This window comes from Lytechinus pictus, unplaced genomic scaffold (assembly GCF_037042905.1).
Source record: "Lytechinus pictus isolate F3 Inbred unplaced genomic scaffold, Lp3.0 scaffold_20, whole genome shotgun sequence".
Classification (NCBI taxonomy): Eukaryota; Metazoa; Echinodermata; class Echinoidea; order Temnopleuroida; family Toxopneustidae; genus Lytechinus; species Lytechinus pictus.
In genome coordinates this window covers 3,984,433-4,000,245 of record NW_026974141.1, presented here as the reverse complement: position 1 = coordinate 4,000,245, position 15,813 = coordinate 3,984,433, and the positions used below count along the sequence as shown (strand labels likewise).

The window sequence follows — 15,813 nt, the reverse complement described above, 5'->3', positions numbered from 1 at the left end:
CTCTAAACAACATGAACTCATCTATCGATGAATATCTATAATAAACAAATATTTTGTGATATATGTTTTTTTTACTTATAGTTTAAATAAATATTTCATTTTCATTAGATCGGATGTACTATCGACTCTCATGTTAACCTTGTATACAGCTATTACCCTTCGGCCTTTCCATGCAAACTATGAAAGGGAAAAAAATCCAATAAATAATCACATAAAACAAATGGCACCTGCGATATCAGAGCTGGAAATATTAAAAGTTGCCTATATAAATATAATTCAGACTGCACTTTTCATGTTAAGATTGAAGAATAAGATATTGATTGCCTTTTCAATTCAATTCAATGTTTACAGGCAATTATTGTCAAATTTATTCATTTTATAACACAAGAAGCTCGGAAAATTACCATTTAATAAATTTCCGTACTATGTTAACATCTAAATCAGTAAGACACAGGGGTCCCAATGTCTGGCACTCACTTTCCAGTGAGATCAAACAATCTTCATTCTTATCGACATTTAAAAGGAAATTAAAAAATCTAATTCTAGCGAAATATTAGTCGGAAGAAAGACAAATTTTGGTTATGTAGGGGGAGGGTAGTTAAGGATTTCTCTTGGGCAAGTTACATTATAATTGTGTTTTCTTTGTATGTATTCCGCAATCGTATTCTGTAATTGGGATAACCCCTTTCTTACAACATCAAGTTTTAGAATTTCAAATTATATACCTTTTCACTATATTATTATTGATTCAATTATTATGTTTTTATTGTTTGAATGTACATATTTTGTATTGTTTTTATCATGAGAAATAAAATCTATTAATGCAAGCAAAAGAACTTCCTGATTCTCGGGGTGGAAAGAGTTTTGGTGAAATGTTAAAAAAAACGTCAGAAACCTCCCATCGTCAACTAAAAATCTTCGTAGTTCGTACTGTTAAAATCTCATCAACCCAAACAAAATTATGGCTCTCATGCCTTCTCAAAAGTAGCTCCTATCTTCTGGTATGGGCTTGCTAACCAACTTAGATTGGAAGCTCTGACAGCTTCGATAGAGCCCTAAAAACTCATTTATTTCTTATAACATAACATAAATTTTTATAGCGCAGATTTTAGATGAATATATTCAGCTGCACTATAGTTCAGAGCTCTAATTGTAACTTAAATATATGTGTACACAGAAATTTCTTATTATTAAAGAGATATGTTTTCAATTTCGATTTGAAGATAGTAAGCAATGGCGAACCTCTTATGTCAATTGGTAGACTATTCCAAAGTATAGGCGGATCTAAATTTAAAAAAATAAATAAATAAAGGGCGGGGGAGAAAGAAAAAAAAGGAAAAATAAGGGAAAAAAGTGGGGGGAAAAGAAGAGGAGGAATTAGAGTGAATAGAATAAGATGAGGGGGAGAGTTGGAAAAAAAATCTTTCACGTCACTATTTAAAATTTTGCCTGTCAGATGATTTACAAATCTTGCTCAATATGCTATGGAGCTTTAAATATCCAAGTCAATATATATATACAAAACAAATTACAACTCGGAAATCGAACTTTCATTACTTTGTTTGATTTTTAAAAAGTGCTCTGTAAATGTCAGTTTATGGTCTGAATATTAACATATTTCCCGGGGGGGGGGGGGCAGTTAAATGTATTGCTTTACACACGCGTGGCCAAATTATTTCCAAACACCCCCTAAATGAGTTTTTCTCTGTGTGCAAAATGAAATCCATCCATAATTTACCCCCTAGACAAGTTTTTCGCGGGCTTTATTTACATTTTGGCCCCTAAACAAGTTGTTGCCAGAATATGACCCCGGGTAATAAAAAGCTTTGGGGAAAAACCTACCCTGAACACGTTTGGCTAGTCTTAAATAAACTTTGAAAAAAAATACTCTAAATACGTTTCACCCTGCGATTGGCCATCGACCAGTCTTTCAAAACTACCCCCAGAGCGCTCGCCCCGGGGGTGGGCCACTTACATTGACGGGTGGATACCATGCGCGACCCCCCTCCAAAAAAAAATAAAAGCTAGGATGTCTTTGTCAAGATAGGGCACGTTATACGTAACGTAATAATTAGGGTGTCAAAAACACTAAAATAATGAAAAAATTGTTTCTATTTCGCTAGGAAAGCTACGTGTTTAGGGTCAAATTTATGAGGGTAAAAAAACTAAAAAAATAAAGGATGTACTTTTTGCCCCGTCAGTCAACACTATACGTGCTTTATAGAGTCCGACTTGCGCGAGGTGCCGGGGCGAGGTGTGGGAGGTGGGGCCGTACTAAACCCAGCGATGTACATGTAGGTAAAGGTAAATCCGACGTCCGTAACATGTAACAATTTATTAAAATATCGCTGTACTTGTTTAGGGGTTCTTCTAAGGACATACTTGCCAATGGTATCGTTTTGTTTCCAATACTTGTCAAGGGTAGGATTTCACACACCATATAGAAAATACTTGTTTAGGGTGCTTTTCGAGACCCCATGGCCCGCGCATGGTATCCACTCGTCAATGGAAGTGCCCCCCCCCCCCCCGGGCGCTCGCAAAATTTGATTTGTCAGGTACCTATTAAGTTTGTGTATTCCATAAAGTTCTCAAAATATCAGGTCTGATTGTAAAAACGTATGAGCTAGCGCTGCACGCTCGCATTTTGATTGGTGAATTATGCATATCTCACTATTAATTCGATAACAAACTATAAAAATCCCCATTTCATGACAGTCTACCAAAAAATTCGGCTCGCGATTTGCGCTCGCATTAATTGTTAAAAAATATTAACTCATGCATCCTATTCATAATCACAAAAGTGCTTGAAATGTCCAGTTTTCACTCTGTCTCAGGCCATAACATTAACAGATTCCGCGCTCTCATTAGGTTTATTAGATTATTAATTCAATAATTAAATTGTCCCTTTTTTCAGAATGGAATATCGACAAGTTTTATCTTGCGCTTAGGAAGATGAATAGGAAAAAAGGTCATCATTTTCATATGATATCCTTAATGTCGCGGCCAGTGGCGTACCTGGCATATTTCGTCAGGGGGCAAGGGACAAGGATGAGCAGAGGGGGGGGGGGGGGGGGGGGGTAGTAGGCATAGACGTATATAGGCACAATTTTTTCAAGGGGGGGCTGATAATCATTGCCCGAATATAAACTTCACAGTTTTTAATTTTCGTGCGAGCGAAGCGAGCGAACATTTTTAAAATTATTATTTAGCCTTTTTACATGATGTGAAACGTGCAGAAATTATACATTCGGTCATAAAATTACCAATACACGAGGATATTTGGGCACCTCGCAGTCCTCGATCGTTGCCCTGCATTTTGCAGCCCACGTACCCCTCCCATACACGTTTGGATGTGTAGGTCTGGCAGTGGCACTGAAGGTGGGAAAGGCTTTACCCAGGGGGTGCCCAATAAAACAGTCTGGATCTTGCTACTACTGATATTTGCTATCGCCGGGTGATTTTTTGTGTATCATTCCAGAAATGAAATGTTTTGGATCGTGATCGATATATTTCTAATCAAGTGGTAATTGCAATGTTTATATCAAAATACTTCTTTTATTCCTCTTTAAAGGTGTTTACATTATGTCCCCAATTCTGCTCATTTGGAGACGTTATAAAAAAGGTATTTGACATTGAAATCAGTTAAAAATATAAAAATAATAATTGCAGCGCGAAGCACGAGCTGATTTTTTTCTAAGAATTTAGACCTAAAACAATACATTTAAGTTGTGCATTTAATTATGAATAGGATGGGTATCTTCCTTAATAAATTATGCGAGCGCGAAGCGCGAGAATTTTTTTTTGCTATTCCTAACTGGACACTAGACATTCTAAGCAGTTACAGGATGGGTTTCTAAACAGTCGTGTGGGCGCGAAGCGTGAGCTAAAACTTTTGATATTCCGACTTAAAAACTGGACATTCTAAGCACTTTTAGTAACCATGAACAAAGTAGTTTCTAACTGAATAATTAATTAATGCGAGCGCGAAGAGCGAGCTGAAAATTTGAGAGATTCCCCCCTGAAAAGTGGACATTCTAAGCACTTTGTTTTTAAACTATGAACAAGATCGTAGTTAAAAACAATTAATTGGTGAGCTAAAAATTTTTGATATTTCGACCCGAAAACTTTACATTCTGAACACTTCATTTAATTATGAACAGGATGGAATTTATGCGAGTGCGGACAGCGAAAATTTTGATATCTCATGATTCTCATCAAATTCAAATCAAAAGAAGGTGTCTTTTTCGTCTCTGGTACCCTCAACTCGAATATTGACTAGCTGTGATTAAAAAAAATATTTTTCTAAAGAAATTATGAGCGCCCCAAAAATGGGAAAAGAAATGAAGTTGAAATAATTCCTCTTACCGCGCGAAGCGCGAAAGCTCAAAACGTTTTATAAAAATAGAGAACAGAAATGATAGGCCTACAATTGTTCCTACCTTGGTCACATCAGATTTGATTGTAAAAAGTTTATCCACATTCAATTTTGTTAACTCAAGTCGCAAAACAGGGTAGAAAACGGGTATATAAAGGAAAGAAATAGGCCCTATTCCTTCCCGCGAATGGCATTGAAGATCTGAATTTTAGAAATTTCTCGGAAACTTTAACCTGTTCTAATTTTTATATTTCCTTGATTATACTCGATTAAGAAGAAAAACGAGCTAGAAATGTGAAAGGGATTTTGCAAGCTAGAAGAGGAACTTTTCCTTTCCCATGCTCGCGAAGTACGGAAACCTCTGTAATTTATTTTGTAAGAAAAAGAATTGTGTAATTTCCTTCATATTAAGCGCTTCCTTTTTTAAAAGAAACTTCAGTGATAATCAAAATGTCAAATCAATGGCGCAAAACAAGACAGGAGATGGATGTGCAGCGATATAGAATAAAGTTTAGTATCGTACATATACTTTTGCATATCAGAGCACGGCACGAATTTAATGCCCCTCCCCTTTTAAGCAGATGCTTTGCCAAAAATTACTTGCTGAAAAAATAGCATATCAGGATTCGGGGAGTGATGGTATATTGTTTACCAGCTCTGAACAGAAGAGCAAAAATTTTGTGTCAATGCAATATATAAAAAAAACACTTTTCATACTCTTTGCACCTATGTATACTTAAAACTTTTGGCAAGAATATACGATTCCCACAGCCGGGAAGGGTAAAAATGGAGTAGAAAAAAACTGTGGGAAACAAAAGGGAATGGCAAGTTTTATAGTTTTCCCGCGCGCAGCGCGAAAGCAAAATTTTCTATGAAAAGAGAAGCTCGTCTCGTTTAGGTTTTCATTCTTTTGACCTCAAAAAGAAAGAAAAACAACAACAAAGCTGTACCTTTAATTCTTCCCTTTCCTTCTTTCGTTTGTTCTTTTTCTCCTTTCCCCTTCTTATTGGGGGAGTTTTTTTTTTTTTTTTTTTTTGGGGGGGGGGGGACGACCGCCCCCACCGCCCCCTGGCTACGCGCCTGCACCCATGATACCCACTTTAACAGCCCCCCTCCACACACACACACCGACATGACTGGCTCAAGGGCCTTGGACTGGCTCTCCATATCCCTCTACGTTCGATTCAATCGCAAGAAGGCGAATTCTCTGAAGTTAGCGATTAGTTACTGTTTTCGTTAAAGATAATACACATATTTTCATTATTATGTTTATTAAAAGTATGATTTTTTTTAAAATATTATATAAATATAATTAGTTCAAAATTATTTTTAATTATTCAAATAATGATCTAAAAATATTTTTTGTTTTCAAATTTGTCAACAGTGTGATCGGGTCGATCGGCAGTGTAATGAATATTTTGGTCGAAGGTTCCATTTCAGGTGACTGAGGAGTTGATTTCAGCACGATGCGAAAGGAAGGACACTCAATTTCAGGGTTAGAATTGCACAAAAATGCACGAAGATGATGAAAGTAATAGACGAAGTCGGTGGATCAGATGAAGGAGAACTAGAGGATGGTGAAATTGAAGAGGAAGAAGGTCAAATTCTGCCTCCAGATCTAGATGAACTGAGCAGTGTTGTCGATGTTGTTCAGTTGCCGTCGCCTTCGAGTCCGACATCGGTAAAAAAAGCAAATCTTCCGGAGAAGTCAAATGAGAATAAAAAGGTTACTGGCGATATTGACGGAAGAAAGGAGAAGCGGACCCCAAAATTAAATGCAAGTCGTAGAAGAGAGTCTTTACCTAAAAGTTACAGGTTAAAGGAAACAAGGACTACAAAGCGCAAGAAATCACGGAGTCCAGAAAATGATGGACGCGAGCGGAAACGGAGTGGATCGTCGAGTTCCAGCGGGAAGAGTCGGGCACAGAGACGGGCAAGTGAGGCGGTGAAGCGCGCCAGCAAAAGACGAGATCGCGACCGAGAATCACCGGCGGGGTCGGGGAGGAGATCCAGCCGAAGTGAGTTGAACTCTAATTATAAACATGTTAATTGGAAAATTAAGCCTAACAAGTTAGGCCTACCAGTGCAGTGCAGCACTGTATAACAGTAGAGGCGCACGGCCAATATGGGAGACTCTCTCCAATAGGGGAGACAATCTCCCACATTGGAGACTTGCTTTGCAAAAGGACAAAAGAAACAACACCAACAAAAGCATGATTTTTTCCACCCAAAATTTTGTCTCACTGAGGTCAGAAGCCCATTTGTTTTGTGTGTGATTGACAACAAATTCCTTATCAAAACAAAAGTAGACGGTGAATTTTTTAAGTAGACGGTGAAAAGGGGTAATTTTTCATGAGGAATCTGCTTATCACATTTTTATTTGCCGCCAAGGTAATCCTTTTGCAGCAAATGTAAACAAAGGAAATTGCTCTTCAAAACTGGAGACTGTCTCTGAAATTGGATACCCAAATTCTTTACAAAAGTCTCTGATATTGGAGATAATCTCCCACAATGGAGACAGTCTCCAATATTGGCCGTGCGCCTCTACTGTATAATGTCAGTTTGTCTAAAAGACTAAATTTAAAAAAAAACTAGGCCTAGATCGAGATCTAGGCCTAGGTCCTAATTCTAATTTCTAAATTAAAAAAAAAATCCCCTCAAACAAATTCTATCTAGGCCTAAAGGAAAGCCAAAAAATAAAAGGCTCAATCCCCACAAACAATGAAATTAAATTAATTGAAACTCATAAGACATAAAATTATTATTGTTGAGACAATCTGTGAGTGTGAGTGCAAACATATCACATAAAACTAGGCAGTAGGGCCTAGGCCTACCGGTATTGTGAGCGACACTGGCTAGGAATTATGAAGCAATAAAAAAGCAATGCCCCCACGTCCTTTGCCTTGGTCTGGCTTAACTGTTGTTAAGTTCCAACATTTCCAAGTTCCAAATTTACAAAAGGCATTTTCTCACAATTGCATCCCATGAAAATATTATGCAAGCCAATGTAAAGATGTGTAGAGTGAAGGTAATTATTGCTTTAAAATAAAAAAGATCTATCTCCTTCCTTTACCAGATTTGTCTCGAAGATCAAGGTCAAGGTCACCGGTGATCAGACATCAGAGATCATATCGGCACTTGACCCATGAGCCTGAGCTTGCTGAATATGAACGTCTTCTTCGAGATCATCGCAGCATCCAGAACAAGATCAGAGAAGAAAAGAGACGGCTCTCTGGTGGTTCCCATAGCAACAAGTCTACACATGGATATGATAAAGGGCAGACTTCACAATCAAAAAGTCGTGGAAGATCAAAAGACAAATCAGCAGTGAAAATTACCAAGAAAGTATGTCATCTTCAATCTTAAAAAGTAAAACTAAGCTGACAATGGTCAGCTCAGTTTTACTTTTTACGATTGATGATAAGATTGTATTTGTATTCAGAGGTAACTTTTAAGGATCTGTTTATGATCACCTTTCAAAAATTTATCATGATCTAAAACTTAAAAGGGAAATGTATTGACGGTACTGAGGTACTGCAATTTCTAAACTTTTTCAATTTAGGGCAGGCATGAAAGTTGCAGAGTTCCACTAGAAATTAAAAAAAATCATATGACACTTGATTACATACATTTTAGAAGCTCACATTGAGATGAAAGTCTTTTTACAGGCTATTTGACAGAAATAGGAAATGAGAAATTGGAAAAGAGGCAATAAGAACAATAGTTGTTAGGGTAAAATGGTTGTAGAGAAAAAATGGCATTAGGTGACTTGTCCTTGCAGAAGAGTTTTCAATCAAACACATCTTTGAAATTAAGCGCAAATTCTTCATTTTTGTCCAATCAGAATTAACCGATGGAAGCTGAATGATTTTGCTATAACATGATTTCCTGCCCACATATGGGCTCGGGCGCCAATGGGTTGAACATTTGGGACTTGTTGGATTTGATTCTCCCAGTTTCATTCAATAGCGTATCCAGCACCAACTATGACAAAGAAATGTATGGGCCTATGCACAAGCATAATGGAGTCACTATTGTCCCCTCACAATTGGGCCCATGAAATGCTTTGTAGCATCTGATGCTGGATTCGCGCCTGTCATTTGAATACAACTTTTCTGTAACAGGCTCCAGATGGCAATGACTTACACAGTTTTCCACACTAACCCTTTTTTCTACTGGTCCAACCAACCCAGTTTTTCCATTTTTTACTGGTCCAAACCTAAAATTTACTGGTCCTCAAAAATAAAGAAAAACATAAATAAAGACTTGTTTATTTTGCTGTCATTTCTCAATTTTGGAAAGCCATTTTTTAAGATGCCAAAGCCATTTTTATTATTTACTAAAGAGGAAAAAATATCATTTGTATTAATAGTTTGATATATTTTTTACTGGTCATGTAAGACCAGTAAATCTGGCTATTTCTGAAAAGTTACTGGCCCGACAGCAATTTTTACTGGTCTGGGACCGTCGGACCAGTGCCAGTGTTGCGCGCTGACTTAGATCCCTTTTCCACCTTTATTTCAGAAACCAGATGAAGATAACGAAGATGAAGAGATGATGCTCCTTCAACTCAGAAAAGTTGCCCTGGCGTCACTGGCAAAAGAAGAGAAAGGGAAAGAGAAGACGGACAAGACTGATACAGGTACAGAACGGTTCTGTGACACTTGCTCTGGCAACAATTGCTCCGATATAAATTCCACACACTAATGGAATGACCGAATTCAACCCTGGGTTGAATTATACCCTACCCTAAACCAGGGACTCAGTTTTATAATTATGAGGGGAGCAACAAAAAGCTCTCTTAAAACTTTTAAGGGGAGCATTAGCGGAGCACTACAAAAAGCTCTTCTTTGACATACAAGGGGAGCTCTCTTGTCCAATTTCAAAATGGATGGAGGAACGTACACTAAGTTACAACCCACAACCAATCAAGCAATCAGATATAGATCTATGCAATATTTATCTCATTGAACTTTTTAATGTCATTCTTGCAAGTGTGTTTAATTGCTTACAATATAATTGCGCGTTATTTACAAAACCTTGACAGCGAATGAAGTTTTCAAGGATGACTGGAACAGTTTGATCATTGACTGACACTCTTGTTAAGCAATTGCTGAGGTGAGTGATAAATCGCTCTACCAAAAATGGATTAAGGAGAGCGGTAGCGAGTGATCACTCTCACTCCCCTTAAAAATGAGTCCCTGCTAAACCTAACATAAAACCCTATTGCAACCCTAACCCCACATCTTATACAAAATGAAGATGGAGCAATTGTCACAGAAGCGAATGCCGTGTCACCGTACAGAAGTGCATGGGTAGAGAGAAACAATGAAGAAAGGAATGCAAGTGACAAAGAGAGGAGATATTCAGGCTGAAGGCGATAAGAATAATTAAATAGAATGAATATGCAGGCTTGAAAACATAATGGTAATGGAAGATAGAAAATCTTTAAAAAATGTATATATTCTATCCAAATGTGATTGAAATATTGTGATTTAATAAGGTTATTGATATTATATCTGAAATAAATGACGAAGTGTCATAAATATGCATCAAATTTTCATTTATACCCTATTGAATTGATTTTCTTTTCGTATTGGATTTAACCCTCCATGATTTTAAGAAATTATTTGTTGGATGGAAATGTGCTACAAATATCCCCACCTCCATTTGATTCCTCTGCTGCTATAACCCCCACCCCCCCCCCAAAAAAAACAATAATTGAAAAAAAAAACCGCATCAATCAACTAGGCTTGGGTTTTCCCCCAAATTTTAGCAAATGAAATATTTAGTCAAGCATTTGTGATAATTTTTTGTTGAATTTATTCTTAAATCCACTAGGTGATGTGCAGATTTCAGTTGGGAAAAATGGTGACGTCATCAAACCGGAAATTCCAGTTGTTGAGAAACAGGTTGGTTGAAAAAGAAACATAAACAAATACACAACATTTACAATTGATTGCAATTCATTTTTGCGCATGATTTTCCGTAGATTTATAATAACATCAAATAGTACAATTGATTGTTTTTTTATGTTTGAGGGCCTTGGGTATGTAAATACAGTAGGGGTAGTTGTTACATGTACATCCCTGCTCTCGTACTCAGTTATCAATTTAAAAATATTATCTCGTTTTTGTAACAAGAGGGGAAATGGAAATCATTGATACAGCCATTCGGAACGGGTCATTTAATTTCATTTAATTTACTTTGTTTTCTATTAATTGAGAAGATATCAAGATACCAACAAAATAGTGTTAAAAAAAAACTATGGTCAATAATGGCATTATGATAAATCTGAGGGATAGACTTAACCCTATGTAGCGTGGGCTGTTTCGAAGCCCAGAGGAGGGGGGGGGGGGTGCAAAAACAGCCCCCCCCCCCACAGATCTCGGCCATTGATTTTGTTTTCTTGAAAAGCTGGGAACCCTGGCAAATTCATTAGCTATTGCCATACATGAAGGCCTGTCCCCATAGAAAGCACCCTCTAGACATTTTACATGTAAAAGCTTGATTGCATGTCATACTCTGATTGGAGACCACTTTGACATCACTTTTTTATTCCACAGAGTGGAAGTTCACTCCAAGCTAATAATAACAATTCTTCGGAAGCTACCATTTCGTCAGCAACGGGGGAGCAAGACACGTCTGTTCCTGAGGGACAGTTTGACAACTATGAAGAAGTAGAAATGGAAGTGGATGATGAAGAGGAAGAAAAAGAAAATGTGCCCAGTAAGATAATTCTTTTATTTATATCAAAGGAAATGTTGGTTTTAGTGTATTTGCCCCTTTAATGCCCTAAAGAGCACTGGAAAACGTATGCGGAGCCCCTGAAATTCCTATAGGATCTAATGTAAATCGTAATACAATATTGCAAAATTGGGAAGGTGAGCTCGAAAAGTGGTTCCAAATCATGGACACAATTGTAATAATTAGATTATTCCAGGATAATTTGAAGAAATTCTCCAAAGATATGCCATTGACATCAAATAATACACAAAAATCCCATGGAGCTGCAATTTTTTTTTTAATGTGACATGTTTAGTTTCCATGAATTAAGTGAGCAATAAGGTTAAAGTTTGTTTTATTTCAACTCACTGACATTGAGAAGAAAAGATGTTTTGATATCAAATTTATACCTTTAAAGGACAAGTCCACCGCAACAAAAATTGATTTGAATAAAAAGAGAATAATCCAACAGGCATAACACTGAAAATTTCATCAAAATCGGATGTAAAATAATGAAGTTTTGAGATTTTAAAGTTTCGCTTAATTTCACAAAACAGTTATATGCACATCCTGGTCGGTATGCAAATGAGGATACTGATGATGTCATCCACTCACTATTTCTTTTGTATTTTATTATATGAGATATGAAATATTCTAATTTTCTCCTCATTGTCAAGTGAAACAGTGAATAATTCCTCCCTGAACATGTGGAATTAGCATTGTTTAATACTTAAAAAAAAAAGCTGTCTTAGAGTTCAAATACAATTCTGACAATGAAAACACTTTTGTATGCTAGTCACTAGCGTACCTATGGGGGGGGCGGGTAGGGGGGCAGGGCAGAGGGGCAGTCTGCCCCCCCCTAACGAGCCACCACCCATGCATGTATCCCTGCCCCTCCTGACGAGCTTGAAAGACCTTTTTGCCCCCCCTGACGAAAATCCTGGAAAATCCTAGGTACGCCACTGATGCTAGTGAAACAAAAATATCTTTGAAATCATATACTCCCTAAAATGTGAATAAAAAAGGTGGAGGAGAATATAGTCTGAATTGAGTTACTGCCTGGCAGCCTCACACATTTGACTCAGATTTGCTGGCGTGATGTATTCCAACCGATACACTGGGGCATTGAGCATCAGCTGTGTGGTGACACAGTGTCTTCTGCCCTAAGGGAGCCCCATGTAAGGTCCAAGGCTTTCTGTTACATCACCCCCTGTCTCCAGGGGCACCCCTCTCGGATGCTATTGCCCTTCTCTCAGACCTTCCCTGGGGTGAAGTAGGTAATTAGATACCTGTATGTAACCCCATGTGTAAGCATCCCCTCCATCAGGGCTAGGGTAATAGTTCGATTATATACCACCATTGTTGATGTGTGGATGATATACAGTGAATAAAATGTATAAGTCTGATATATCTTTTAAATGGTATGCATTTGTCAGTTCGGATGAGTGATAAGGTTGATTTTGTGTTTTTCAACGTAATTGATGAAGGAATTTTACGAAATGCTCTGAGAACGTGTAAAATGGCTTATATTTTGATTTGTGCATATATAATGAGCTCATTTGCATATTGAAATAAATTTGAAACCGTGTGTGTTTATATACTAAAGTAACATGTGGTATACATGCTTGGTTGAATTTCAATGGAGTTTTAACAGTTGCAATCAGTGTACATGGAGGTTCGGGGGAATTTAGATCTTTGCATATTTAATGAGCTAATTTGCATATGAATCACATGGAACACTGTCCAGACGTACCACACATGGGTACTAGATTTTGATCAAATTTCTCACAATGCCCAAATGCTGAAATGATGTGGCCTCTTTAATTCATTATTGCGCTGTAAACTTCAGATTATCAATGTAATTGAAATGATTATTTACATATATATTCGTCTCATTTGCATATTAACTGTGAGATGAGGAAGTGGGCTCATGCACCAGTATAATGCACAATGGGTCAATTCTTATCATGTTGTTAACTTGTTTGTAGATCTTGGAAAAGTGAACATCTGTCTCGGCGTATTTGTGTTTGAATTATAAAACAAAGCTCAAACATGGTCACCAGGGGAGCGTTTCATCAACATTTTCATCCGACAAGTTGTCAGATCTGACATCTTTCTCTGATGTTGATTGGCTGAGAGGTGCTGTTACTATGGTAACTGTCGGATAAAATGGGACTTGTCGGATAAAACGTCCGACAAGTCCTTTCATGAAACGCCCCCCAGGTTCTTCTACTATTTTTTTAATTAAAGGTCAAGTCCACCCCAGGAAAATGCTGACTTGAATAGAGAAAAATCAAACTTACATAGTGCTGAAAATTTCATCAAAATCGGATGTAACATAAGAAAGTTAAGGCATTTGAAAGTTTCGCTTATTTTTCACAAAACAGTGATATGCACAACTAGGTGAGTCAGTCGATGATGTCCATCACGCACTATTTCTTTTGTTTTGTATTGCTTGAATTATACAATATATAATTTTTTTATAGATTTAACAATATGGACCAACTTGACTGAACCATATAGTATTAAACAATGCTAATTCCACATGTTCAGGGAAGAATTAATCATTTTATCAATTGACAATGAGGAGAAAATTAGAATATAACTGTTTTGTGAAATTAAGCAAAACTTTAAAATGTCATAACTTTTTTAATTTACATCTGATTTTGATGAAATTTTCAGTGTTATGCTTGTTGAATTTTTCTGTTTATTCAAATCAACTTTTTGTTGGGGTAGACTTGTCCTTTAAGAATGTTTTGAAATGGCTAGTGAAATTAAATTATGCTGTTAAGTGCTCTCTATTTTGAAAATAATTTTGCTGATTATTTCTTCTTTGGATTATTAGAACCTGGAACTCAAGGAGCAGGCAATTCAGTTAAGGTAACTTTTTTCTTTCATCTAATTTTCTTATTTTTATTTTTATATTAATTTTGTCTCAGTTTATCACTCCACTCCAACACATTCCCTTAAGCTCCCAACATGGACAGATTTAAGAATAGTGTTAATTCATATTTAATTAGCCTAATGTGAAACCTTGTACTTTTAATTTAATTATGGTTTACCATATTACGTGGCAGTCACGGGCCACTTTTCATCATTTTATGATGGCAACATCAGGCCCAAAGAACAATCTAAAAACTAAAAAATATTTTAATTAATTTAGACCTTTGACCCCTCCATTTGTGTCATGAAGTTGTTCCCAAATTACAGTGAAGTAATGTAGAACCTTTCAACAAAGCTCACAAGTTATGACCCATTTTGATCATGAATTTTGCTCCTTGATAAAGGAAGATGTTTGCTGTTGAATCGATTTCATTAGACTACCTATCTGTAGTTACAATGAATATCCATCCTGTTAGGAGAATTGTGTAATAGACAACCTGTCTAAACACAGCACCTATCCATCTTGGTCATGAATTTTATCTTTGAGAAAGAAGTGTATTTTTTTTCTGAAACCATTGCAGATATACAAAGGCATGATATTCTCTAGACTAGTATCGGAATTCTGATTTTTTTTAATACCGGTAATTTTTTTTTCTTTTACGTGCAAATCCTTTGCCCAAGAACAGTCTCATGCTCTTTTTTAAGTCGAATGATGAAACTATCATGCAGACTCGCCTTGAAAATCACTTTTAATTTCTTTAATATGCAAGAGCCTGCAACCCTGACCGGAGCGCCTCGGACTTCGGCGGTGACTTAGCGACCCTTGGCTATTTTTTTTTTTTTTTTCCTGAGGGGAATATCATGCCTGTATAGATATGATTTTATAGTGACCATAAATTAAATTAAAATGATGATTTTGAGTGGATAGAACAGCTATCAAAATTGCGATAATGTCAAAATTTAAACAAAGTTGCCAATTTGCATGTTTACTCTGATTTTGTTGCCATTGCATTGCCAATTTAAAGTGTGCAATGATTAGCTCAAATACAACAGCTTTTCTTCAGGAATATCTCCACATACTGGACTGCTGTTTCCTATTCTGCCAATCTTCTTACAGGATCCTATTGCAGCCTTAGATGTGGTGGTCAAAGATGAGGACGATGATGAGGAGAATCTTCTGAGGGCTCAACTCTTGAAATCTATGCTTACCAAGAGAGCAGCTAAAGCACAGTCTGAAAAGGTATAGTATAGCAAAAGACCAGGATGATTACCAATTGCGCCCCCCTTTGCCACCCCAAATTGCCTCCTGAATATTCTCTCATCCTAATTCTTTGTATCTACCATCTTCTACAAAAATTGCCTTAAAGGGAAGGTCTAGGCTGGAGATATTTCTGTCTCAATAAATATAGTAAAATTCACGGAGCAAAAGGCTGAAAATTTGATCAAAATCAAATAACAAATTATTGAATTTTAAAGATTTACATTATTCCGGTGAAACAGTTCTCGGCATGTCCTTATGAATATTCATTAGGTGGGCTGATGATGTCATATCCCCACTTGTTCTTTTGTATTTTATTATATGAAATTAGGTTTATTCAAAATTTTTCTACCAAGAACTAAAACAATTGGATTGACAACTGATAAAGTGCATTAGTTATTTATTGCCGCAACTTATTTCATCATAATGGAGACACATCATTTACACCTGTATGAAAAAATGAAACATATATGATTTCATGTAATAACATAACAAAAAGGAAAGGGGGGATGTGACATCATCAGCCCACCTGATGAAAATTCATGATGATGTGCATATAACTGTTTTCACA

At 36.7% G+C, this 15,813-nt stretch overlaps 1 protein-coding gene across 4 annotated transcripts in view; it reads left to right on the top strand.

The window, feature by feature from the left end:
- The first annotated feature begins 5,783 nt into the window (after positions 1-5,783).
- The window catches only part of LOC129282519 (zinc finger C3H1 domain-containing protein-like), a 41,766-nt gene continuing 31,736 nt past the window's right edge, over positions 5,784-15,813 (top strand). For all 4 annotated transcript variants that reach the window (XM_064114665.1, XM_064114666.1, XM_064114667.1 and 1 more), the window contains exons 1-7: positions 5,784-6,393; positions 7,452-7,720; positions 8,900-9,017; positions 10,217-10,287; positions 10,942-11,104; positions 13,947-13,981; positions 15,102-15,224. In XM_064114665.1, the coding sequence (XP_063970735.1) occupies positions 5,898-6,393; positions 7,452-7,720; positions 8,900-9,017; positions 10,217-10,287; positions 10,942-11,104; positions 13,947-13,981; positions 15,102-15,224 (1,275 nt within the window). In that variant the 5' untranslated portion in view covers positions 5,784-5,897. The remainder of the gene's footprint in view (positions 6,394-7,451; positions 7,721-8,899; positions 9,018-10,216; positions 10,288-10,941; positions 11,105-13,946; positions 13,982-15,101; positions 15,225-15,813) is intronic.